The following is a 27,556-nucleotide window of genomic DNA, read 5'->3' on the forward strand; positions in this document are numbered from 1 at the left end:
ATTCCTCCCATTTCAAACGGGAGGGAGGAAACTCTGGAGCAGGGATGGTGCCCTGGGGTCCTGGTGACCCAGGGAAGCTCATCTGAGCTGCACAGCACAATGGGCTGGGCCAGAGGTGCCACAGGATCAACTCAAAGCGCTGAAACCCTGGGAACACTGAAGGCTTTTGTCAGTTTTCCACTTTACTCCCTATTAATGCTTCACCCAAAGACGAGCTCTTCAGAAGTTAATGGAAAACACCCAGCCAGCACTAAATTCTTCCTGCCAGTTTTTGATGAAGAAAATCCCTACGGTTGTAATTTCAATCAATCTGTTGGGATATACATTTTTATTCCTTATAACTATTACTTCTGCTTATATAGAAGATAAATAATGTAAGATTCAACTCCCTGAGAGTCAAGTTTTGCAGAAACTCAGTATCATCCCAATGTACAGCTTAAGTTAGGGCCTGAATATTTCCCAGTACTTCTGCAAATAAATCACTAGATCTGTACCCATCATTTACCAGCCCATCTCTGCCTGTCCTAATGAGCAACACATTGCATTTATCACCCCCTCTGTCATCATTTATCATGGTGTAGTCCATTAGAATCCTTGAACAAACCTCTCCCCTGCACTGAGGAGCTGCAGGATTTGACCCACTTAAATTTAATAAGAGACAGATTCTTTCTGAAGTCTCTCTGATGTTAGTAATTCACATGGGTTTCTTTTTTTAGATTAGGTATTATTGCCTGGCATTTAAGGCTCAGATAATTAAGTAGATTTGTATTTATATTGTCTTATTATTTACTCATGTCTGTTACTTAAAACCTAATAACAAACAATGACATTATTGCTCAAGTACTTAAGATGTCCATAATTGAAATTAGGATCCAGTGCAAATGACTGCTTATTCTGACTTGATGAATAAATAAACATTCATCAGTAAAAGCAATGAGGACAGCAAATAAAAAACAAACCCTTGCTCTCTTTATCCTGTGTCACATGGCCAGGACATGCAGCATTGCCTCGAAGGTGGGAAGATGCAGACATCAGGGAAAGCAAGTTGGAAAGTCAAATCTGAAATAATTTTGGACATGAAGGTCTTGGGATACAAGCAAGACAAGATTTGAGAGAGGAGATAACATCTTTATTGCACATAGGGATAGAATGATAAAAAGAAATAAGCATTCAGGCTCAAACAGCTTTTCCAGCTTGCATGCTGTAAAGCTTGTCTGCTCTTCCAAGTATATCATTATGTCTCAGGAACGATATTATCTCTCCCTGCAGACTCGATAGTGCTTAAAATGTCAGCTCTTCTTGAAGATGTCTGCTTTGCACCCTCCATCTGTTCCCAGGGATGAAGCTGCTGTCCATCTCTGCTTCCCACCTCTCCCACAGCAACGTGGGAAAAGGCAGAGAAGGGTTTCCAAATAAAATATGTCTTTTAGATTAATATTAACCTCATTTCCATACCTCACACTGTTGGCAGAGACCACAGAGCATGGGTATTATATGCCTGCCATGTGAAATACTATTTATAGGAGCCAGCTCTCTGAGTAGGCACAAGAAAAAGTTACCAGTTGTTTCAGTGCAATATGTGTACAGTAAAATTAGTCTATAATCCTTAAGAAAAATCTTTTACTGGGAAGAAAAAAAAGTTGGTGGGTGTAGCAAAATTAGTTTGAGTTCTTTCTAAAAAGAAATAAGAAAAAACTAAAGCAAACAGGAAATACCCTAAACTCATATTGTAGACGCCTAGGAAGCATTTATTTTTATTAGAAGTGTACAAAAAACCAATCAGGCTTTTGTGCTCATGTAGCGTGGATAAGGGAATGTCACTACAGGACACGAAATAAAACGATGCGGACACGCAGCTCTCCAAGGTAAACAAGAGGGAAGTTTAATTTCTGGCTCCAACACTTGCAGATTTCCAGAAGTGCCAGTGGATTGGAGGGTGACAGTGCCACCTCTCCAATGACACTGGACAAACCAACAGCCCATCAAATTTCTCCTGCTCCATAAAAGAATGAAAACCAATAAGTTATTCACATAAAGTGTGTGAGAAAGTTTGTTACAAGAACGTAAACATCAGAAGGCTTGGAAAAACTTAAAAAAACAGGGCGACAGAAGAGAGGTAGAGTTTAGCTGATTTGCCCAGTCACACCACATCCCTACCAGCACATGGAATTAAACCTCGCTCCCTTCCCAAGGAGGTGCCTGGAGCGGACACTGAGAGGGCTAGGGCGCCGTGGAGGATGTAAGCCTGAGATAAGGAAATGTTGAGTCAGAATAGCTAAGCCTGGAGTCTTCACTTAGGTCCTCTGGCCTAGCTTATCTCTCTGTGACCCTATAGTTTAGTTTTCCCTAACCCTTACAATTGGTCAGTTTTCAATCCCCCCTAACCCTATATAAGCAGCCACCCTGGCCCATTCTGGGTAGAAGAGCCACCATCGGAACCCTTCGCGAACCCCCTGCAAATAAACCATCATGGAATCTCTGAGGCTGCCTTCTCCTCTCTCTTTGTCTGCTGTGTGGAAACCACTGAGGCCGCATCTTAGCGAGCAAAGAGCTGAAATTATAAAAGAGCTGAAAATCACTAAGAGCTGATAATCACTGAGCTCACTAAGGTGTCAGGCTTGGGGCACTTAGGGCTCGGACACTCGGCCTGCGGAAGGCTGAGCTGCCCGGCCCGAGACTGCTCGCCTGAGGAGCCCTGGACCCGTCTCGCTGTCCGGCTAGAAGAGGCCCAGTGGCGGAACACAGGTGCCATCCCACTGTCCTTTGGACAGAGCAGCCCCAGGCAAGGCCAAATCCAGGCCAGCGCTCCCAGGGAATTCTCTGGGATGGTTTCACAGCAGAAGGGAGGGCTGGGAGCCTTTTGGCCGGCTATGACAGCGTGGAGCCGGACTGTGCGCGTCATAAAAGAAGGAAGGTTTGGCTACAGGGGCAGGTGCCTGAGGAGAACGCAGGCAGGCAGGCAGCTCCTGGTTTCCCCGGGGGGCAGGCAGAGGCCGCGCCATGCTGGACACGGCCGTGGCTGCCCCCCGCGCCGGGGCCGCCGCCAGGAAGCCGAAGATGGCGGAGAGCGGCCCCAAGGCCCGCGAGCGCGCGGGGCCCGGCGGCGTCACCGGGCTGATCACCAGGGCCATGTCCACCCCCAGGGAGCGCAAGGTGCTCTCCCTTGCTGCGCTCAAGAAGGCGGTGGCATCCAACGGCTACGGTGTGGGGAAGAACCAGAGCCGCACCAAGCTGGGGCCCAAGAGCCTCGTCAGCAATGGCGCCCTGGCGCAGACCAAGGGCACCGGAGCCTCTGGCTCTTTCAAGCTGAACAAGAAGCCGGGTGAGACAGAAGAAAAGGCAACAAAGGAAAAGACAGCTGCCAAGCCCGGGAAGCCGGTGGCCAAGAAGGTCGCTGGCCCTGCCGAGAAGGCCACGAAAGTGGTGGTGGTGAAGAAGAGACCCAAGAAGGTGAAGAAGCCGGCAGCCACAGCAGCCAAGAAAGCGGCCAAGAGTCCCAAGAGAGCCACACAGGAGGAGGAGGCAGCGAAGAGCCCAGCTAAGACAAAAGCAGTGAAGCCCACAGCAGTCAAGAAAGTGGCCAAGAGTCCCAAGAGAGCCACACAGGAGGAGGAGGCAGCAAAGAGCCCAGCTAAGACAAAAGCAGTGAAGCCCACAGCAGCCAAGAAAGCGGCCACGAGTCCCAAGACAGCCACACAGGCAGGCCACCCCAAGGAGACAGTGAAGAGCCCAGCTAAGGAGAAAACAGTGAAGCCCACAGCAGCCAAGCCTAAGGCAACCAAACCCAAAGTGGCCAAAGCAAAGAAGGCAGTGCCAAAAAAGAAGTAAGACGACTGAGAGAAATTGAGAGTCTACTCATTTAAATAAACCCCGTCATCTTCAATAATTTTTTGTCATTACAGTCCTCTAGTGATGTCCAGTTGCTAAACCAAAGGTGCTGGTACAGGACCTTGTCACTTGGGGCAGGGTGTGGGTGTACTTCCACAGTGTTTGATGGTAACAACCCTCTGCAGCAGCTGGATGGAAATCCCAGACCTTTGGCATGACAGCTCACCTGTGACTTCACCTGGACCTCAAGAGTCAGACACTAAGGACATTACCAGCAGAAGGAAATGCTCCCTCTGACAGTTTTAAATGTTACCTCTGATAGTTTTTAAATTGGCTTGTTTGTTTGTAATGTTCAAGTTGTAAGTTGTAAGCTTTAAGTAATTAGCTGCAGCATGCCAGCCAGCAACATTACACCTTTGATAGCTCCTGGACATGATAGTAAAAAATTGGTGGGACACACCAATAGACAGAAAGATTGGGTTTGTCAGTTTAGTGAAGAATTTCATTCTCCTTGTGCCGTGTTTGTTGCCCTTTCTGCAAAGGGGCCCCGCAGATGGATAATAAACACGGCTTTTATATTTTAAAACAGAAAAGGGGGAGCTGTGAGAGCATACAGCTGGACTGTGTGCCATAAAAGGAGGAGGGGTTTGGCTATGGAGAGCCAGTCCCTGAGAAGAAGGCAAGCAGGCAGCTGTTGGTCAGTGAGCCAGGTGGTGACCAGTCATAGCCAACCAGGTTCGAACGTGGAGTATTTTGAACAGGTGCGTAAGAGCTGAGCACACCAATAAAGTCTCTGCTGCACAAACCACAAGCGCTGTGCCATCTCCCCATCTCCCCCCACTGTGACTGCCAACAAGGCACCTTTTGTACCCAAACCGTTCTGCAGCTTTCTGCCAGGGCGAGGTGGCCTTACAGTGAGCACAGGTACAATTTGCATCCCCAGAAATTCATTTACACACTGCTCAGGTGCTGCCTGGAGGCCTCAGCATCCACGGGAAGGAGGAACAGGGATCAGTTTCCAGTTCTGGGATGGCCTCGGTGCCAGCACAGCCACCACCCAAACACAGGGGACAAGTCCCAGACAAACACCTGCACTCCCTGAGGAGACCCCGAGCCCCCTGCCAGGCACAGGTGGGGCAGCCCAGCCTTTGTGTCCTTGTCCCTGTGCGCTCACAGCCACGCGCCAGCCGCGCTCGCGCACGCGGCACCAGCACGATCCACCCACTCTGCTGGCTCCTTCCCTCAGCATTATGTCAGCCTGTTCCTCAGCACCACAGCCAGCCTGCTCCCCCGACAGAGCCCTGCACCCAGAAACTCAAAAATATCCCTGCCTTCTGTTCCTGCCAGCCTCCAGCCAGGGCGAGTTCCAGGCTCCGTTTGTGAGCTGCTCTCATGCCACACTGCCAGGACTTCACCTGAGTCCGGGACTCATCTCACCAAGAGCCCAGAGCTGAGCTGCATCCCCTGGTCCACAGCACTTACAGATAGTGGAAGGTGATTCCGGGCAGGGAGCTCCTAAAATGGAGCTTTTCAACCCTTCCTGGGGAGGCCTCTGAGGCCACGTCTGCCACAGTGTCCCACGGGTGGCTCCGCGTGCCTGGGGGATGGCTCAGCCCTGCTGTGGGTGTGCATTGCTCCTCCCTGTGTCTGGAAATGTGGGCATGGCAGAGGGCGTGGAAATGCCTGGAAGTGTGCTACTTCCCTGATGGGTACTAATTAAACGTACATTATGAACCATTCTGTTTATTGGTGCAGAGTCCTTAAAGTTTTGCACTGTTAAGGCCGGTTTTAAACATTTATTATGCCTGCCAGCAGGGCTGGGATCACTGCAGCTCATTCAGTTGTTGCTTTCACCAATTGCATTTAAAAGAAAGTCTTAATTTTTCCATCTGTGACCCTCCCCTCCATTTTCCCCTTCCCCCCACTTTGTTTCCCTTTGTGTGTGATATCTACATTTATGGTGGTCCTCTCTGGCAAACTAACAATGATCAGGTGAACAATCCCAGGGAGCAATTTTTCTACCCCTGCCATCCTTCCACACATCAAGGAAATCCAAGATTGTCTAACCCGTTCCCAGGTGTTTCTGCTTTTCCCCTTTTTGAAGTAGAAATACTGCATTACTTTCATCCCTGTTATGAGTTTGTTGATGTCAGAAGTACCATCAGATGTGATTTTGCCCTGTGCTTTCCCAGAATATCCATTGGGAATATTGTTCATACATGCAAAAGCAGGGCACACACGTACTAAACCCAACTGAAATTGAGTCAGGTCTTCAAAACAAACTTCCTCCAGACTCAAAGTAAAACACTGAGCTATCTTGAATCATTAAGACTACTAAATACCACCTTCTCTTCCAATAAGCACATACTAACAATTCCAGACACTTTTCCCCTTTTGTTCCAAGTCAAGGAGTTGTTTGTTGTTTCCAAGATTGTCCTTCATTACAAAAATGCAGGACAGTAGCAATTTCCCCCGGAAGCTCATAAAAATCCTTATTGAGTGTATTCCAGAAAATTATTCTGAGAAATAAAAAGCAAATTACAGCACCCACCTCCCATATTTCTCAGAGTATTTACATGTATTATGGATCTTGAGATGATTAAATGCCACTGAGTAAGCAAGGAGACTTTTACAGCAAAAACCCTCAAGCTTTGTTTAAAATAAGTTATCTTGGACCTCAGCATCCAGTTATAAAGGGAGGATTAGCAAAGACACCAGTGTTTCTGTGAAGATGGTGTTCATGAGACGACACACAGCCTATCCAACACCTTCCCTCCTGGGCCAGTGGCCATGCCAGCCCCAGTGTTCCCGGGAATTCCAGCCCTCCGAGCGATTGCGGCGAGCTCCTGGCCCTTTGCCACTCAGCCCAGGGTATTCTTGGCAGCAGTGATAAGGGCACTTGTTCCAAATAAGGAGAAATCTAGAAACTGGTTTGTCTCCAAGCAAATCCACCAAAGCTCACGGGGCCGGACACAGGCGGGGGAAAAAAACACCCACAAAAAACCCAAATGAAGCAAAAGTGAACTTCTGACTGTCTGTCTCGCCAGCACCAGCCAAATCTCATTAAAGAGCCACAATGATGAAATACATTGACAGTAAGTGCAACAGACTTGATGAAAGACCTTAAAATGTTTATGCTAATGCAAAGTTTCAGTTTCACGTTCCACACAAGCTTTCCAAACAAGAACAGTGCCAAAAAGCATGGAAGAGCAATCTTAACTTTTACCTTTCTAAAAAAATTCCAAACAAAATATCAAGCAAAAAACTCGAACACCAAATCCCCAGTTTTCCATTTTTTTTTTCTCACCACCTGCATATTTTGCTGGACAGGTGAAAAAAAAAAGGCTTTCCTCAGTTTGCTCAGTTTGCTTGTGAGACAAACCTGCGCTGGAGCTATGAGCTCCTTCAGAGTCTGGAGGAACAACGTGGAGCAGCTGGTGCCTGATTTACACCATGGAGGAACCACCCCAGTAACTCCACAGTTACTCCCCACGTAGCAGGGAGGCACCCCTGTGCACAGACTGAACAACTCAGCTCTTTGAAAACAAAAGCAAAACCCCAAGAAAGCTCCAGTTCCAGTTCTACTCCAAATATATTATTTAGTCTGACTGCCCCCACTCTATTTCCTTCACTTTGATCAACTAATGACCAAGAAAAGCAATTACCAGCATAAGGAAAACATATTCTTGGTATCTTTGAACTGCTGTGGCAAGTGTAAATGCATTCCTTTCGTGAGAACAGAGGAAATATTTCTTCAGTGGCTAAGATGAGAAATGAGGGGGAAACAAGTAGGAGGAGGTAGGGGAGAGACTATTATTTTATTAACTAATTAGATCAGCCTTGAAAGAAAACGAGCCTGCAAATCTCTGCATTATTGATTGCGCAGATATGGCTGCAATGTACGGCAGAGATGATGAAACACTGGGATGTGCATTTGGAAATGGCTCGTCCTGCCTGGACAGGAGAGTACAACAACCTACAAAACAACTGCGTTTTTGTCATGGGGGGAGGGATAAATACATCACTGACAGGTTTGGGAAAATGGTGTGTGCAGGTAACAACTGCTCTTGAAGCCTGTTCTTCCAAGTCTTCCAGTGCCAGCACATGAGAGAGACCAAATCCCTCTGCTCTGTTTTTTGTGTATTTCCATGAACATCTCCACTGCCACTGTTCCAGTCAGCTATAGCACCACCAAACAAACCAGCATAAACCCAAGCAGCTCTGCAATAACAATGGGCCCAAAACTGACTGAACCGCTTCAGCACCAGTGTGGGCTGGGCCAAACACCACCAGAGCAGTGCCCCCACCCTGCCCCACACTGTTCCCTGGGGGGAGATGATGCTGGAGGACATAAACTGAAAATCCCAATACCCTCTCAAAAATGAACACATGGGAGCAAATATTTAACATTAAACTGTACATTTCCACAAAAATACTCCAAGAAAGAACAAAACATAATGCCTTAAAAAAATAAAAACAATGAGTGGGATTTGTGGAAATACAAATCATCCTTTATTAATGATTTCCCAGGGCACTCATTCAACAACACACCCTGGAATCCCAAAGGTACAGAGCAGCTGCCTTCCAACCCTGCAACACTGCAGTTTAGAGCCACGGTGTAGTTCAGAATAATACCATGGCTCAGGATCTGGCCTGGCAGCTCAGAGGCTCAGCAGGGCAGTGAGCTCCTCACGCTGGTGCAGGCTCTCAGGCATCAAGAAGAAAGGGTGGATGTTTCTCTTTCTGACCTGTGCTCTTTTAAAGGGGAGAGAAGTGATGAAACAAAGATCTCCTGGCAGTGGGGTAAAAGCAAGAGAACCCACAGGAGGCAGCTGCAGAAAGGAGAAGCTGCAAGGGGAATTCCTGAGAAAAAGAGGTGGAGATTGTTTGGGGTTAAAGGTTCCAAAAGTTACCAATTAAACAGTGAACTCCTGGATTTCCAAGGATGGGGAGGCTGGGAAGTGAGGATGGTGAGAGCTTTCAGAGTCCTGAGAAGGTCACACTTCATGTGGAAAACCAACTCTGCACGCCCTGCCAAGGGACTTGGACTACCCGGGTGAGGTGCAGATGATATGCTCAACACACCCATGGCAGAGCTGTGAACACCCACAGCCTCCCTCTCCACCCAAACCAGTAAAAACGTAAGGAAAACCTCCTGAAGTCCAACCACCAGCACCCAAACTGCTCCAACAGCCCCTCCATGCAGGGGTTGAGGCTGACTGAAGGCTGGGGAGCCTCACATTGCATTCTGGCAGCTCCAGCTCTGCCTCTTGGCTTTGGTGTGCTCCCACACTGGAGGCCTGGCCTTCACCCTCCTCTGAGCACTTCATTTACTAGTGCAAACATATGTTTTTGAAAGAAAATTCAGGTACTTACATGGAGTAATCACATTTTTAAATGGCCTTCATCATTATTTATGTCAGCATCTTCCAGATGGGATTCAGATGACGATAGCAGCACATGTCATTTGTGTGTCTGTTCCTGTCCCCAGGGGAAAATATAGTTCTGATTAAAGCTGTGGCTTCACCCAGCCCATCCACTTCAATGGAGCTGTGCATCAACAGCTGCTTGGAACCTATGGAAAACTCTTTCTTGAGAATATGATGTCTTTTCCTCAGCAAGCATTATTTTCAAGGTGATTGAGGTTGGGGTTTTTGTTGTTTGTTTGCTTGTTTGGAGAGCTGCTGCAGTTAGCAGGAGGTGCTGGTGGCACCCAGCACAGCCCAGCACAGCTGCAGGTTTGTGGCACCTGAGCACAAACTCAGCCTCAGCCCTCAGCCACCAGCACCACCTCGGTGTCTGCTGGGGGAAATCCTTGGGAGAAGGGAACCAACACCATGGGATTTGTTCAGACTCCACGTTCCATGGTTTACTCAGACTCCAGCAATGGCAGTGTTGCACTTCAAGTGTCCTTCATCAAAGATTATCAGCTTTTTTCCCATACTGAAGTATTCCACATACATTTTCCTCCTGGCTATCAGTGCTGGGGAGGATCCATCCCCTACCATGGTGCATCTGGCTGCAACCAGTAACTCTGCAATCAGAGTCAGCCAAAATCCCTCCCTGGAGCAGAGCCCAGTGGAGTCTGTGCTGCTGTCAGGGGCCCTCACTGACAGAAAGAAAGGCATCTCCTCCCACCCATTCCCTCAGGGCCTTCATGTCTCCTCTTTGGATGCATTTTCTGTACATTGGATCAACTGGTGTTGCTAATATGTTTCACAACTCCTTTCTAGTAATGGTGGCACTGAGGAGAGTTTAGTGCTCTGCACACTGGACTATTATTCCTGAATAAAATTAGATTTTATATCTTTCCCTTCCACCCTTCCCCAGAAAGGAAGCATTCCACACTTGTTCTACTGGGAAGAGCTGAGACTCCTTCAGATGGCCCTTTCCATAATCAGTGTTTCTCTTCAGAAACTCAGCATTTCCTCGGGAGGTTGAGTGCTTGAGTTACAGACTATTAGGAATGAACCAAATCTCATGAACCCTGCACAGAACTAATTTAATTTCCCTTCTCACACATTCTGGGCTCACTAACCGGGCTCTGGGTCACCTGTAAGTACAAGGCATCTCACCTGAGACCAATTCTTCACCCAGAGGGAGCCCAGGGTTTATGTCCCATGGGGCAGTGAGATCAGAGACCCTCCTGCTGCAGCCTAGCCCCAGCATCACCAGTTCAGCCCCTCCATCCCACCACCACTGCAGCATCCCATGTTCCAAACATCCTGCTGTGCATTTCTGCACTGAACACAATCCTTGGCTGCCACACAAGAACTCACTGATGTACAAAGGCTCTCGTCCCGCCCCTCCCGTCACAGTGCTTAGGGCAGGCACCACAATGGCATCCTCTTCCTCTCCAGCCCCTGCTAAAAAGGGAAAATTCACTGCAGATGTTGTCATTTTTAACCCCAAACTAACTGGAGCCTCAGCTTATGGGGAGAGAACGTGCAAGAGAAAGAACTGTGCTTTAGAAGACAAAAGGCTTGAGTTTATGACTTCAGCTTCACATCACTGAAACCAGATCTAATTAAATCCTGCTTTTCAGTAGCCACTTCAAAATGAACGTCTCTGTAATGCAGAGAACACTGGAAGTGTGAAGACACTTTTTATTTGACCTCAAAATCTATTTTTATTCCACAATCCTAATTCTCCCCAGCTGGAACTTTCTCTTCCCCCTAGCATGGGTGGGAGCAATAGAAAGACAAAGGCAAAAAAAGGCAAATGAATGGGAAAACCATCTCCCTAGGTCTGAGGCAGGTCTGCAGAAGGACAGAGAGGAACACAGAAGGACAATGTGTGTGTGCCCCCCATGGCCAGGGTCTGCCAAAGGTGTCTGTGTGCCAGGGGCTGCCCAAGGGAACAGGGCTGGAGAGGGCTCAGCCCTGCCCTCACTCTCCAAGATGCCCTCAGCTGACAGAGGCACTGGGACCTTTGCACAAGAGGCTCTCATGCTCTGAAGTTGAGGAGATATTGCAGAATGGCCCTTTTTACAGCTTGTTACTATAAAATCTGTCTGAGATTTATTTCTGTCCTGAATCTATTTGATAGAACTGACTGAATAGCTGGTACAGAGAAATAACAGAGAATGAAAGTCTGTTTGGGATATCTTGGAGGAAATGTGAAAATTTGGGCCCATTAACAGCTCCCTGCCCTGCTCTGGTCCCCCAGTGTGAGGAGAAGGAGCGAGGCCCAGGCTGAGCCATCCAATGCTGTTCCCTGCACCAGGGCTCACACAGGAATGCTGGCACAGGCTGCCAGCACCTGCAGTGACCCACAGACATGTATTTACACACAAAGAGATTGTAAACCACTTCCTCCCTGCTCCAGAAAGGGAACAATTTAAAATATGAGGTAAAAACATCCCTCTCACCCGTGTCCTGCTATTTCAACTCTGTTATGTACATTCCAGTCCAAATAAAACCTGATGCTTCTTTCTGGAATATACCCACTCAAATTTCCAGCAAACACACAGAGGAACATTTCTTCTCCTTTCCAATGGCTCATTTGATCTTGCTCAGTCTCTGGGATCGCTGGATCTCCCAAGGAATACAACAGCAGAGTGCAGAGAGGTCAGATTTTATCGAGGCAGGAGCAAGGAAAGCCGAGCAGAGCAGAGCAGGCCTTGCTCAGGCAGGTCACAGCAAGGCCATTTCCATCCTGGGGAACACACCAATAATCTGAGTTTTCACACATATAGAACAGATGCCCCAAGTCAGCAGTAATTCTTTATGAGGTTTGCAGCTGTTGTCTTCCTCATGAGTTTATCAGCTTGCACAGCTCTTGTGTAGCTATTCTTAATTCACCTCAACCAGGCAAGGGAATAAATGAAACCTACTCAAAAGAAAAGAAAAAGAAATACAGCCCAGGCCTGAACTCTTTCCGCTGAGACCTCCTGTGCACATAGACACACAAACAGGTTACCCAGCCAAATAAAGTGGAAAGTGCATCCCTGGAGATGGGGACTGGGCCTCTGGGAGCTGGATCAGTTGAAGGAGACCAGAATTCCAGCTCATGGCCCCTTACACCATGTGAAAGCACATTGCCCCTGTGGGTGTGGGGCTGAGGCTGCTCAGGTTCAGCCACAGAACTAAGGGTGCAGTGCTGACTGCTCCTGCTCCCCCGTGAACTGACAGGGAGCACTCTTTGGGTTGCAGAAAGGTAAAAAACCCTCCTCTGGTTAATCTGGAAGCAGAAGGATGTGAAGTTACCTCCTGAAATCCTTCCCCTTGTTTTGACCAGCTGCACCGAGCAACCTTTCCTAACTACAGATGAAGACAGCCTTCTTCCTAGCAGAGCATTTTCCTTCTAATAGTATGCAAAGTCTTCCCTAAAACTTTCTTCATCAATTACCTGTCTAGAAAATGAAGAGCTGGTGCTAAGAACTGCCAGATCCTTAATATGATTGACTGAGGCTGGTTCTAGTCAGCAAAAGGTCTCCCAGTAACAAATGACTTGTCCATTTGTTCTCTGACAAGAAGCACAGTCAAGGCCTGGGTATCATTTGTGCTCAATCACATCCTAATGCTGATGGAAAACTCTGGGTTTTGGTGACTCCTGACGTGCCCCAGTGGGGCTTGGAGAAATGTGTCACCCCTGAACGTGTGCAGGATGGATCTGGAAGGCCTGGAGCTGTAAGATAGGAATTAACTGGAATGACAAATTGCACAAGCCTGTGTTTCTCAGCTGGCACTTCCCCGTTACATGCTTACAAAACTGTTAACTATGGAAAACAAAAGATGGATGGAAGATCTTTAACTAAATGGTTTTTATAGAAAAAAAACAAAGAGAAGTTTGATGTATGCAAGCTCCCAGATAGGCCTTGTTTTACAGCTGGGTAATGTAAATAAATTTTCCCTGCTAATGGGATTTTATGATCTCAGATACAGAAAGATTTGCCCTTTATTTTAAGGACGTCCAAATTAAAGGAGTGACTTGAAGTGGTAGAGACTGGCCTGGGGATATAGTGAACACCTCTCACCATATAGGTGATGCTAACAAGATTTTTAGATGCAATTTTTACAACATAATAAAATTGTTGAATATGGCATACAAAGGTGTTAGATTTAATTTCTCCAGTTCTTTCTGTGTACACATTGATCAAACTGTAGAAAATAACAGGTAATTGTTTTGTCAAGAAAGGTTGGATCCTTGAGGTCCCTTCCAACATGGGGTTCCAGGATTATTAAACTGCAGAGAAATAAACATCCATATCTTGTAGCTATGTTTTTCCTTTAAAATATTTTTCAGAATAATTACAGCTGAAACAAAGGAAGCTCAGAAAATTGCAATACTGGAGCTTTTTGGGGAAGGAAAAAAAAAAAAACCAGCCAGAAAGAAGTTCTGATACTCATTTCTAAGTTCTAATAAATACTTCAATTATATCATGCTTTGCCAGATCTGGCCTCTAACTTTGGACTTCATCCAGTCCCCTGAAGAACCAGAGGAAATCGAGCTCAAAACTTTGGTTGTTCTCTTTTCTAAATGGCAAAATAAAACCCACCAATTTCACTGGCATTTTTCATTTGGCAACACCACTGGAGGCATTTTCCTGAAGCAGAGAAGCAAATCCCTTTTTTGTCTATTTAAAACTGCAACTTATTGCTCAGGGACATGCCCAAGCTTTAAAACAAGGAGCAGTAATTATTATTTCATTATTTCCATTTGAACATTCCTTTAAGAATTACAAAGCTTCAAATCTGCACTTACATATTATCGAGTGAGGAACAGAGGAACACCAACGCTTTCAAAGACAACTACTAAAAATGGCAATGTGAGCTTTAACCTTTAAGTGTAACATTCTGGTAAGGCCTTGGTCTTGCAAATATTCAGCACATGAGCATTCCTACTAAAGCAAGACTCATCCATAGGCTTTTTCACTGGTGGAGTTTCCTTTTATTTATATATATTTTAAGGCAACATATTATGAAAGTTGGAAGGAGGAAAATAACCTGGGAGCAGGAGGTGGGGTCCCCATCAGTGTCCACGGACGGCCTTGGACTCAGCAGAGACACCCCAGTGAGGCCACTGGCCCGGCCAAACCAGAACTTTGTGTCAGAAAGAGAAATCATTCCATGTTTTTTTCCCAGTACTCCCACATGAACACCTTCCCTCTCTAGTGCAATACCCTGCAGAAGTGACTACACCTAAAAATAATTGCTAAAAAAAGGTTCCAGCATTTATCACAAGGTCTGTACTGCCTTTCTAACCCTTCCTTTGTTCGCTGGCAGATGATGATGTACAGAATTGCATAAGAAAACAGAACATAAAAAGATAAAAATTAACTTAATTTACACAACCAATAAGAAAGTTTAAAGCAACGAAAGAAAAATAATATAAAGGCTAGATACGTGAAATGCCAGTTCAACGGTATTAAGCTTTGGTAGAACAGTTAAAGAGCATAGCACCAATAAAATCCAACGTCAGCAAAGGCTTCAGTAGGCGTGAGCTGTGATGAAAATGTAGATTTTGGCAAGAAAAGTGGTGTAGGTTCCCTGCCGCCAGAGTTTCATTTCCACGTCCAGCAGGAAGTCCTTGGGCTCCTTGACCTGGCGCTGCAGGTAGACGATGCCGGTGTAGGCGTTGAGGCGGCGCGTGCTGAAGAAGCCCTCCTCGTTGCCGCTGGTGATGGTGAGCGCGATGCTGTCCCCGGCGTAGGCGGGCGAGGGCCCGATGCGGAAGATGTGCGCCGGCACCACGATGTTGGTCTGGAAGTTGAGCTGGTAGTAGGTGATGCGCACCGGCGTGTTCTGGCACTCCAGGTAGTTGAAGCAGCCGATGCGCTCACACCTCCTGGGGAAAGAGGAGAGAGGCACCTTCAGCGGCCAGGGAAAAACACAAAAACCTGGGGGCACTGCCAAGCATCGGACTGATGCCACAGAATTTTCACTTTTATGTTTTTCATACATTTGCAATCCTGCAATTCTTTAGTGTGTAATCTAAACTCCATACAGAGTGTCAGCTACAGCTTTCCCATTTTGGCCAGGCACAACAATTCCTCTCCAGGAATTCCCAGTCAAGGACACCTCACTGCCTCAGGCCCCCAGAGATGTAAACCAAAGTGAGTTTGGGGGGAGCAGACCTGGGGTAAATTACTTCATTACCTGAAGCTGTAATTGGAAGATTAACCCCCAATATGCAAATGGCCAAACTTATAAAAGTATAAAAACCTGTGACTACACATTTTGGGTGTAGCCCCTAGGAGGTTTTTTTCTGTACCTGAAGGCCCTTCAATAAATAGAACAGCTTTTTATTCTCTTAATTTTGTCTGGCCTCTGTTTTTAGGCAGTCCCATCAGGACAAAGAGCATTCCCAAACCTCAGTGTGTGATCAGCAGCTGCCCTGTTCTGCCCTGCCAGCGCTCAGGAACACCTCTGGGTGTGTCACTGAGAGCAGCACAGCCCAAGGCACAGATCACAGCCTGGGGAGAACGTGGGGAAGCTCCACAGCAACAGCCAGAGCCAGGCTGAGTGGCACAGAGCCGGGACGGGGAGCCAGGGGCTCATCACCAGCAGGGCTGGGGCACTGCTCCAAGAAAATATCAATGAGACCCCTTGAAAAGGTACCTAAAACACGGGAGTGGGAAACAAACTCCTCAACTGCTCAGCTCTGTAAGGCAGGAAAGGTATGTTTCAAGCCATAAGCAACTAAATATGGGTTCCCAAAGCACTGGCAGCCACTGAGGCAGGAAATGGGTAGGGAGATTTTGGGGCTCCCGAGCCCCAGCTGCTGAGGAGCTGGGGATGTGCCATTCACAGAATCCTGTGGCCTGGCAAGCTCAGTATCCTGCTCCCTTTCAACACTCCCTGAGGAACTGCAATGTGAGTATTAAACAGGGAGCCCCAAACCCACTGTCAAAGTGGAGCACTGAGCAGCCTGGCTGCTCCTGCTCTGATACAAACAGCACAGAAGATTGTACTTTAAAACTTAATTAAAAACAGAAGCATTTTAGAGCTGCAAGGAGAGCTGCAGGCTCTGGTCTCTGCTGTTCCAGCAGCAGCTGGAGGGCAAACAGGGGCTCTAGGGCTTGAGAGAATGAAGGATACCCAGACAGAAACTCTGCAAGGGGAAGGTCTATGAGCTCCAGGTGCCAAAGCAGCGTCTCAGAGCTCTGAGCTGCCGCACCCACCCACAAAGAGCCCCACACAGCACCAGAGGCACTGGGCTGGCTCTGGGGCTGCCCCAAGGCTGTACTCACATGTCAGACACCTTCCTGTAGTTGGAAGGGCACTCGAAGGACAGGCAGCGGAAGCTGCCCTGGATGTTGTAGCAAGTCTCTGCAGCAGAACAGTTGTGGCTTCCTATTGCACACTCGTCAATATCTAAGAAGAAACACAAGAAAAAGATGTTCTAAGTTCAAAAGTAAAAATTAATTCCTAGTATTTTTCAGGAATATACAAACCCCACCAGAATATAATTAGGCCATGCTAAAAGACAACAGGACCTTCTCACTGACTTTTTGAGACTGGAGAAAGCTGGGCTGTGCCAGAAGAATGCATCTGTGCATGAAGGTAGCTCTGGATTAAAGCAGAGCAACTAAAATAAATCTGGAGTTAAAGCAAGCAAAGGCAAAATTGTCACTGCTGTCCTACAGGATCCAGGAGATGTGGAACATGGGAACTCAGAACAACCCTTCAGAACAAGGCACACAGTTTAGAAAAACCTAAATACAAGTATCTCCCCATAATGAAATGTAATTACAGAAGACATAATAAAGAGCACTTAAAAGCTCAAAGACACCTTATGGCCCAAAGAATAATGTGGTTACCTAAATAAGACACAGCCACAAGCCCAAGCCATGGCCTGACAATGCTGAAAGCCAGATGCAGTGACAAGGATCCAGCCTGAGCAGGAAGCATTGGCAGAGCCCCGGCAGTCACACTGTGTACTCCCAAACGTCTAGACAATGCACAGAGGCTTTAAAATGAAATAAATTCCAACAGACAAGGCATGTGGACTGCATAGGGCCCTGCAGCTCTGCCAATTCTCATAGAGCAGAGATTCTTAGAGGGAAATCATAGCCTTCCACTCCCTCCATTCCCCTGGGAGGAGAACTGATCTCACACACTGAACCGGCTGGTTTAAAAGTCTTGCAAAGAAAAGTATACAATAGGAAATAGGAGAGAATCAAAGTCAAGTAAATCCCTTGCTGGTTCTCAGCAGTGCCTGTAGGTGAAAAGAAAATTTCTTCCATATTGCAATCATTGTCATGAAAGCACTCCCTGTACCACTTTGGCTGCGCTGCAAAATACCACAGGCAGTTTCTGCAAAAAGAGATCCGTATGTTGAGCCACTGCTCCATGAGATACAACTCATCTTTTGAAAACAGGGTACAAGGAACATTCCACCAGTAACTCTTCAGAACTGGTCAGATGATGAGCAACTGGAGCCAGACCTTTAGCTGGGGGGAACCAACATCATCTCCCTGCACAGAGGAGCCAACAACAGACCCAGCACCAACCCAGCATTCATTTGACCACATTTTCAGACACACCTCAGTATCTGCCCAAACTTGTACCTACAGACCTGCAGATCTCCAAAAAGGGGATATATCCAGGGGACCTGCAGTTTTCTAAAGGTGAACTTTATGTAAGAATTTAAGTGCATGTGGATATTACTGCAATCATTCTGAAAAACACATTTGAAAATATTTTAAAATGTTTCTAAAGGATTTTAATTGTCATTTCATCTGCTTCACTGCTCCACAGTCAGGATTAAGTATGCTCATGCTGCTCAGGATTTACACAGAGAAAATTCACTGCCATTAGCACTCAGAATTCAAGCACGGGAGATACATAACCGAATTCTTCATTACATGAAGGGTTCCTGAAAGAGCCAGGGCAGGAAATGCCTGGCAGCTGGTGTAAGGACTGCAGGAATGTGCAGAGGACTAAAGGTAATCAGATCCTCCATCAGGTTACACAGGCAGTGCATCCTTGGGAAAGGGGGGCTCAGCTCAGAACCACACAGCTGCACACCAGATGAAAACCACCAGACTCCCAGAAGACATCACCACAATTCTGAGGAAAAGGGGTGTGTGAGGGGAGGGTACTTGTCATTTCACTAACATTTATTAAAGCTTAGGTGACACTGCTGGATGGCCAAGTTTCAATTACAGCACCAACATTTAATCTCCCAGTTTTGTGGAGGAGAAAACTGTAACTCATAAAGCAGCCACAGATTTCCACATCTGGCACCTCTAATACCCCTGATCATTGAGTGCTGTTCCAAGGTGCGCACACACAGCTCACGTGAGTCATCAAGCACCTCAGTTTGAAGGATGAAGTGGGCTCCTGGGGAATTCATTGAAGCAATTAGCTCACACTGACAGCTGAGTTGCCACAGCACTTTCTTCTCACACAGGAAAACTGACTTTGCAGATACCAATATTTGGCAACTTTGTCGAAGACTGACTTTGGAACGGCGACTGATACAAAACATGGAAGCTGACTGAGCAAGTGTAATGGCTGAGCTCACTGCTCACTCCTCAGGTGCTGTTACCTCTGCAGGTCCTGCCGTTGGCTGCCATGGTGTAGCCCTGCTCAGGACAGGCGCACTGGTAGCTGCCGGGGACGTTGACGCAGCGGAAGGTGCAGAGGATGCCGGCGCTCTGCGCGCACTCGTCAATATCTGTGCAAAGAACACAGTCACAGCCCCAGCAAGCACAACCAACACAACAAACAAAACAAAACAAAACAAAACACAGATCTGCAAAGGCAGGCTGCAGGACACCAGGAAACTCTCAGCTGACATATTTATAATATATTGCTAAACGTGAGCCCAACCATGGAGGTCTGGCATTGCTCTGGTGCTTTCTGAAATGCTGAACACCAGCCTGCTCCCAGAAATACTGGCTGCAAGCAGTACACACTCATGGGAAGGAATAATGAGGTGGGGCATGTCTGAGTTTGAAGCACTGTCTCTCTCTGGTGCCTCTGAAATGGAGAGAATCATAGAATAACAGACTGGTTTAGGCTGGAAGGGAGCCTAAAGCTCATTCCACGCCCTACCATGGGCAGGGACACCTTCCACGAGACCAGGCTGAACCTGTCTTTGAACCCTCCAGGGATGGGAAATCTCTCTGGGCAACCTGTGCCAGGGCCTCACTACCCTTTCAGCAATGAATTTTTTGCCAGGCTTCCCTGTGCTAGGAAGGGTGTTGGCTTCTTCACCACTCCTTAAACAGAGACTCTCCAGTGTGTCAGTGCTGGTAACTTCAGCTGAAGAGGTAAAACCCTTCCTCTCTCCATTGTGATCACTCTGCTCCTCATTCACTACAAGCAGCAGTCCGAGCAAACCTTCACTCAGCAGTGCAGGTGTTCATTGATGCAATACAGGAATACCTTCCCACCTGATTTCTTCAGCCGTAAGCTCTGGCCCCATGAAACCATTACAACAACCTCCCTGGCTGTGCAGTCCCACAGGTGTGCTCCACCCACTGAACTGCACTGTGCAGTAGCTGAGTGACCTTTTGCAGCTTCTGTGGCAGCTGTAGCTCACAACCATCCTCAGGCATCACCTGCAGCATCGGGGGCTGCTGATGTCAGAGACTTCTTCCTGCTACAGAGAATAAACCCACACCCACAACCTGGTGAGGCAGCACCTTACCTTTACAGGAATGCCCATCTTCTGCCAGCTGGAAGCCTTGCCTGCAGTAGCACTGGTAGGAACCATAAACATTGGCACATTCCTGGCTGCAGGGACTGTTATCACATTCATTCACATCTGCATCCAAAAACAAATGCACAGAGATGGCCACAGTGCTTCAGAACAGTGTCTTCCACCCTTTCCTGCCCCTGACAACCTTTACCTTACAGTCACAGTGACTAAGGAAGGACTAATTTGTCTCTATTTTTTCTGCTCCCTAGGCAGAATGCCAAGAAGCTGGAGCATGTCTATTGCACCTGAATTTCATTTCTCCATATGCCAATGGAAACACACACACATGCAGACATTTGTTTCAGACTTCATAGGTTTCAGTTCACTAAAATATGTAATTGTTGCCCTGAAAAAATCATGGAGAACTCAAAAATTTTCCATTCAATTCAAAGTGGTTTTTATAAGTTTTGTCACTACCAAGTTTCATCTTTATCAAAATTTGAATGGTTTCCTGTTTTAACTTTCCTTTAACTAAAGGAAAGCAAAGAGTACAGGGGGAAAGAGAGAAAGAGGAGAAACTTATTGACACTCATCTAACAACTCCAGTGTTTGAGGAACGTTTGAAGGAGCTGAGACTGTTTAACCTGGAGAAGAGAAGGCTTAGAGGTGACCATATTGCCCTCTACAACTTCCTGAAGGGAGGTTGGAGACAGGTGGGGTTGGTTTCTTCTACCTGGCACCACTGACAGAACCAGAGGACACAGTCTCCAGCTACATCATGGAAGGTATAGGTTGGATATTAGGAAGAAAACTTTCACCAAAAGAATAAAGTACTGGAATGCTCTTCCCAGGGAGGTGGTGGAATCACCATCTCTGGATGTGTTTAAAAAAAGCCTGGACATGGCACTTGGTGCTATGGTCTAGCTGAGGTGTTAGGGCACAGGTTGGACTCGATGATCTTAGAGGTCTCTTCCAACCTCATCATTCTGGGATTCTGTGACTGTCTGCAAATTCGAGCACACAAAGTTTACTGCCTTTATATTTCACCTCAAGGCCTCCTCCTAAGTCCCCAGATTCCCCCAGCAGTTCCCTCCTGACGGGAGGAGCCCGGTACCTTCGCAGTGCTTGCCGTCGTAGGAGAGGCGGAAGCCGGAGGAGCAGGTGCAGTGGTAGGAGCCGGGCGTGTTCTCACACGTGTGCTGGCACAGGCGCCCGGGGTAGTTCCAGCACTCGTTTATGTCTGCCAGCAACAAGCAAACCCACAATCAGCTGAGGGACATGAGCAAACGAGGAGCAGGAGGATATTTTTCAAAGTGTCAGAGATTGGTTTGCTGAGCGTGAAGTGCCGCAACCTCGGGTTGGAGGCTGTGTGACTCCGAGCTCTAATTGCTGCACGGGGGGACCAAAGACAAAGTACTGCATCATGGCTCTTGGGAGGACAGTGCTGGAACCTTCAGACAGACAAATTCCCACAGCAGCAGAAGCATAACCCACAGGGAAGGACACTGCAGATGGTTTAAGACAACCTGCAGTTAAGGCAAGCCAAGGACGCCTGGTCCCAAATCCCAGCTGGGAGTGACAGAGCCCTGGATGTGCTGCACAGCCCAGCTCTGGAGGTGATGCCACCCTCTTGTGAGGCACTGCACGACACAACTCAGACTGCAGTGGTGCTGAGCACTGCACAGCTCAGACTGCAGCGGCACTGAGCATGGCAGAACTCAGACTGCAGTGGTGCTGAGCACTGCACAGCTCAGACTGCAGTGGTGCTGAGCATGGCAGAACTTGAATTGCAGTGATGCTGAGCACTGCACAGCTCAGACTGCAGTGGTGCTGAGCATGGCAGAACTTGAATTGCAGTGATGCTGAGCACTGCACAGCTCAGACTGCAGTGGTGCTGAGCACTGCACAGCTCAGACTGCAGTGGTGGTGAGCACTGCACAGCTCAGACTGCAGTGGTGCTGAGCACCACAGAGCTCAGACTGCAATGGTGCTGAGCACTGCACAGCTCAGCCTGCAGTGGTGCTGAGCATGCTTGGGGCCCAGGCTCAGCCAGGGTGAGCTGCCAGCCCTCCAGGCCCCACGTACCGATGCAGCTGCGGCTGAAGGCGTCGTACTGATAGCCCATCTTGCAGTCACAGCGATAGCCCCCGGGCAGGTTGTGGCACAGCTGCCCCTCTCCACACCGGTGCACCCCAGTCTGGCACTCGTCCACATCTGCAGAGCCAGACAGGGCATCAGCATCAGTACAGTTTGCTTCAAACCAGTGTTTATAAAGAGACACAAAAAGGTCCATTTAATGGCAGGATTAGAAACTGGACAGGAGAAATACCATGAGCTTCTCCCTCCATGCTTTTCTCAGAGGCAGTTGAGTCAAACCTGGGAAAAGCAGAGCCTTACCTTCAAAGTGAAAATGGTAACTGGACTTGCAATGGGGTTCTCCCAGTATATTCTGCATTTCAGTGTAAACACACTTTGATTCTGATCAAACCATGACATTTAAACCCCCCATTCTGATGTTCTGCCATTCCGTGAGTCACACCAAGCCATTTAAAGCAAAACAAGAACCAGCCAGAAATTTTGCTCATCCCTTCAATTAAAGCAATTGCTATTTTCATCTCCACCTGCCCTGTCAGTCTGCTCCTGCTGTCTACCTTTTGCTCTTTCCCAATGCTGATTTTTTTCTTTTCTCAATCAGCTCCCATTTTGATTTTCCCCACGGCCTCTCATCCAAAATCCAATACCAACAAATTAGTTGCTTCTCCACTCACACACATCATTTCCAATCTCATTCAAACATCCTTGGAGGAAGATGAGAGTTTTCAATACAGGCTGATTTACAAGACTTGCAACATGACTAAATAGCTCATCAGCATTTAACAAATCCCTCTTACCATCTGTGACAAGAAGCATCAAAAAGTCTGATTAACCCTCACAATTGTGTTTTTCTTCAAGTATTCCAAGCTCTGCCACTTCCTAAGCCAACATATCCTGATTTTTTTCCTATTGTTCACATCTTCAACTACTTTTACAACCAAAATCCCTGTTCATGTAATTGTGGAACCTCGTCCAACTGGGACTCATGCTTCAGATGCATTTGCAGAGGGCTTTGGCCACAGGCCATGGCAGGCAGGGCACTGAGGGGAGGGGAACCTGACCCGGCCACGGTGGGAAGAGTGGGGTGATGGGAATCAGTAGCATGCTAAAAGGACTATCCTATATTTGGTCAAGTTTCCAGTCCTTGTTCCCACTTGGTTCCATGCCTAGTTCACACAAGGTCAGGTTCTGAGCTCACCTTTGGGATTGGACCTGTGTCTCTATACCTGGCTGCATTTGCCCTGCCCAGGGATCTTTGGAATCTAGCCTCTGTAACCTGCACCACGTTTTGTTATTTTGGTTATTACAGTTTGTATCTTCTGGGCTATTCCACCATCCCCATTCCTCATTCATTAGCAGCTCCTCCCGGCCGAGCCTAGCGAGGAGATCACAGTGAGCTTCTAAGTCCATCTGGAATAATCATCAGGATGGATCTCTAAGGCTGGAAACTCATCATACTGCCATATTTGAATTCATAAATTTCAGAATCATTTCAGAGGGCTCCTGAGCAGTTCTCCATCAAACAACAGCCTTGGAGAGACTGCACCAGGGCCAGGGAGGGCAGGGAGTGCCTCTCGCCATGCAGGAACTCCTGACAGGAACTGAGATTTCTGCTGCAACACTGAGTTACCAGTTTTCTTTTAATCAGAGGTAGCAGCAAAAACAAGGAAGTCTCTAATGCAGATAATTTGTAAAGTAGCAGCTTTATTTGTAATGAATTTGTCTGTGCAACCATTCTGCTAGTTTGTCCAGAATTCTGTATTCCATTACATTCAGACTTTAATTAGTTCTAGGGCATTACACCATCAGAACTGTGCCATATTTCACACTTACAGCAGTTTTCAGCTAAATCTAAGAGGCAGGTTTTAATAACTCATTTGCTAAATCGGAAAATCTGAGCATTTTAAAGACAGATGAATTCTCTAAACAAAGGAGATGACCCTACAAGTGTTGTTCTGCTGAAGGAACACGTGCAGATGATGTTTTTACTACTGTGAAATGAATAAATCTGATTCAGGGATCTAATTAGCTATTGTAATGCCTCACAGACACTAGTCTTTATCACAGAGAGAGGAAATTAGGACCATATGCTTTTCTTCTTTCTTCACTGTGCTCTCTGCCTACTTAAAAAAAGCCATTCAAAAAAAATACCAAACAACACAGACCAGCAGTAGGGACAGAGTGCACACAGCAAAGACAGAGAAATCACCAATTAACATCAATTATGTTTTCCAAAAATCAAGCTAGAGAAGCCTCCTTATGGCTGCTCCTGCAGAGCCTTGTGAGTGCTGTAAAGCAGAGCCTGAAGGCCATCAGGAATCACAATGCATTGTGCTATCTCACTGTGCTCTAGAGCAGAGATGCTGGAGGATTAATGGCAATTTCCTCCTCTCTCCTGGATTTAGACACAGTAACTTTGTTTTTAGGAACAGCTGGGGAGAAAAGCTGGATTCTTTCTGTCCCATCAATTTGAAATTTAGGAACATAACTTGCCCCAGCTATTACAGAATCACAGAATCATCAAGGATGGAAAGGGTCTCCAAGATGGCCAAGTCCAGCTGTTGATCCAGCACCACCATGTTCAGCACTAAGCCATGTCCCCAAGTGCCACAGCCACATGGCTTTTGGCCACGTCCAGGGATGGGGACTGCACCCCTGCCCTCGTTTGCTGCTGGCACTGCAGCCAGGATGGTTGTGCTCCTCAGGGCTGACTGCTGCCTTGTGGGAAAAATGGCATTCAGGGAGACTCTGGCATGGTGGTCACCCTAAAAACAACCTCAGGGTAACCACATGCCAAGTGGTGCAACCATACCCAGCCCAGGTGGCCTGGCTGAGAAAGGACTGATCAAAAGCAGCTGCAGAACTGTGTCTGCACAGAACTGAGAGGGACAGGACTTTTGGAGCTTCTTTTTGTAAGAACTGAAATATCCCAGCTGTAACAGGACAGCAAAGAACACTGGACTGCTTTGCCCTGGACTTACAAAACACGGTATTTGGAAGCTTTCTCAATTTCCTCAGTTGCACACATAACCTGTTGCTTCCAAATCTGCTACTTCTGAATCTTCTCCACCTTTCCACTGGGCATGCATGGTCTGGATAGTCCAGGGGGCAAAACCATGATGGGAGGTAGAGGATAATGAAGAGCAAAAAAGGTGAATGCAGAAATATCTGTGGAAATGGAGTCGAGCTGTACCACTGGTGTGCACTACAAGCTGCTAACCCTGACCAAATGAATGGCTCTCAACACGGCTCCCACCCACCTGCAGCACTGCAAAGCACATTTTGTTAATCTGTCATCCTTCCTTTATTCCAGGGGAAGGTAGGTAAAAATCACTGGGATACCACCACTAAGCAAACTGCTGCTTTGTCATTTCTTCTTTTCCTTTCCCCCACTGTCATTTCAGGATTTCCTATCTTATGTAACCTGGAACAAAGGGAATTGGAGAACACCCAGCCAGCCTTGCCTTGGGTTCCAGGGACTGAGCTTCCTCCCAGCCCATGGTGCTACATGTGCTCATTTACAAACAAATGCTAACAAGCACTGAAATCTGCTATTCTGAGTTAGTAACTCCCTAAATACACTGGAACAAACACAAATCAGGATTAAGCTGCATGCCAGCCTATATGAATATTTAATGTACTCATTCTCCTCAGAATTCTTTTCACACAGTGAGAATTTACCCTAAACACCCTCACAAGTGGATGTAATGGGGAACACCATGCACAGAACATCCCTACAAAGAAAATCCATTTGGTGCTGCTCTTGTGAGCCCCCAAACCAAGCATGCCTTGTTTGCTGCAGATCACTTCACTTCCAGGGAGGTACTACAAAAACCACCCAGGCATTGTGGTCTTGACTGACAGGATGAGTTTAAAAACTATTAAAACACACTCTCCCCAGAGTGGAAGCCAGTGAGATCTGCAGCCAAAACCAACTGCTGAGCACACCAAGAGAAACTCCTTGGAGCAAGGAGACATCAGGATGCTGCATCACAAACAAATCCCAGAGCCGCAGGGACAGCAAATTCCCCCTCCTCAAACACATTTAGGAATCTGGAAGTAACTCCAAACAGCTCTTTAGAAGTGAAATAGATGCTTCCCCTGGGAAATGCCCAGCCAGCCCCAGGCTGCCCTCACCGACGCAGCGCGTGCCCTCCTCGTTGGAGTGGTACCCTCTGCTGCAGCTCAGCATGTTCCTCTGGCACGTGTAGGACCCCACGGTGTTGATGCAGTTGAATCCTGGCTTACAGGGCTCAGGGAGAGATGTGCATTCGTTGATATCTGGTGAAGAACATGAACAGAGCAGTGAGAGGTGCTATGTAACCCTTCTGGTCTGCTTTCTTCCAACTGTCACTTCTTTTCCTTCACTTCAATTTCTTGCGCTACAAAGATAAGGCTGATGAAGGTCTGCTGTGGGATAGCTCCAAATTCAACATGCAAGTATGGGCAGCAGTAAAGTCACACCAGGGTTTACAGAAAACCCCAGCTCCGAGGGCTCAATGCACAGCTCCAGAGGCCCAGGAGCTGCAGCACAGGGCACAGACCCTGCTGCTGACACTCACCCACACAGTTGCCCTCGGGGTCTTGCAGGAAGCCATCCATGCAGCGCTGCTTTGACTCGCAGTAGAAGGAGCCCTCTGTGTTCTGACAAACAAAGTTCACCTTGCAGCTGTGCGTTCCTCGCTGGCACTCATCGATATCTGTTCAGCACACCAAAACACCACACTGGGGTGAGCTCAGCTCTACTTTCAGGGGCCTTCATGGCCAGCTAACCTCCAGAAAGGAAATTAGGAGGCATTATTTCAACAGACACGTGTTACCAATGGGAAACCTGGGGGTTAAGTGTGTGTGCTCTTGGACATCACTTCAGGATTTGTCAGATCCTGCAGCAAATTTGATTCAGGTCCCTGCTGCCTCATTCACAGCATCTCTTGCAACCCACAAATACCAAAATATCTGCAGTTTTTACAGGCTACTTTAAAACAGTTTGTAAATATTATAATCCTCTATAATCTAATTTCAAGACTAGAAACTAAACTAGATTAGTAATAAATATTGGAAATGCTCTAGAATCAGACAACAGAACAAGGCATTCATGAAACAGCCTCTTCAAGTAAACCAAGCTTTATTTATGGCAGCTGTTTATAAAGGGAGATTTCTGAGAATTTCTTTTTTATGGCTTTATGTTCTACATCAAAAGCTAAGCTCTTTCCTTAGGCATCTCTTACTGCAGCTGTCAAGAAACTGTAAAACTTGTAGGTGTAAATAATAGTGAGTTTTGCCCTGAAGGCAGGGCACATGTGTCCCTTGCACACTCCTGTCCTGCTCTGAGCACTGATGTCCCCTTCTTTGTTGGACGCCTACAGGGACAGGGGGGATGAAGAATAACTTCTTAACCCATTCCAAATGGCTACACGTAAATTTAAATAAATGCTGACAAGGATTCTGAACACAGGAAGGACAGGGCTGCCAGCCCCATGTTCCATTCAGGCTGGGAATTTTTGCTGGAATCGTCAGCAAACAGCATCAGCTGAGCCAG

At 47.2% G+C, this 27,556-nt stretch overlaps 2 protein-coding genes across 3 annotated transcripts in view; one reads left to right on the top strand and one right to left on the bottom strand.

Moving 5' to 3' along the window:
• Positions 1 to 3,000: 3,000 nt before the first annotated feature.
• LOC311158674 (histone H1.01-like) lies at positions 3,001 to 3,828 on the top strand (the record flags this gene model as incomplete). The annotated part of the gene is made up of 2 exons (XM_084214246.1): positions 3,001 to 3,552; positions 3,748 to 3,828. 2 exons carry the CDS (start codon positions 3,001 to 3,003, stop codon positions 3,826 to 3,828), a joined length of 633 nt encoding a protein of 210 aa, XP_084070372.1.
• A 10,384-nt stretch (positions 3,829 to 14,212) lies between these two features.
• The window catches only part of FBLN2 (fibulin 2), a 91,164-nt gene continuing 77,820 nt past the window's right edge, over positions 14,213 to 27,556 (bottom strand). For both annotated transcript variants that reach the window (XM_084214186.1, XM_084214185.1), the window contains exons 10-17: positions 26,580 to 26,717; positions 26,155 to 26,298; positions 22,009 to 22,137; positions 21,038 to 21,163; positions 19,933 to 20,049; positions 18,826 to 18,954; positions 16,523 to 16,646; positions 14,213 to 15,117 (exon numbers count right to left, since the gene is read on the bottom strand). In XM_084214186.1, coding sequence (XP_084070312.1) covers positions 14,760 to 15,117; positions 16,523 to 16,646; positions 18,826 to 18,954; positions 19,933 to 20,049; positions 21,038 to 21,163; positions 22,009 to 22,137; positions 26,155 to 26,298; positions 26,580 to 26,717 — 1,265 coding nt within the window. In that variant the 3' untranslated portion in view covers positions 14,213 to 14,759. The remainder of the gene's footprint in view (positions 15,118 to 16,522; positions 16,647 to 18,825; positions 18,955 to 19,932; positions 20,050 to 21,037; positions 21,164 to 22,008; positions 22,138 to 26,154; positions 26,299 to 26,579; positions 26,718 to 27,556) is intronic.

This window comes from Fringilla coelebs, assembly GCF_963513975.1.
Source record: "Fringilla coelebs genome assembly, chromosome: 13".
Classification (NCBI taxonomy): Eukaryota; Metazoa; Chordata; class Aves; order Passeriformes; family Fringillidae; genus Fringilla; species Fringilla coelebs.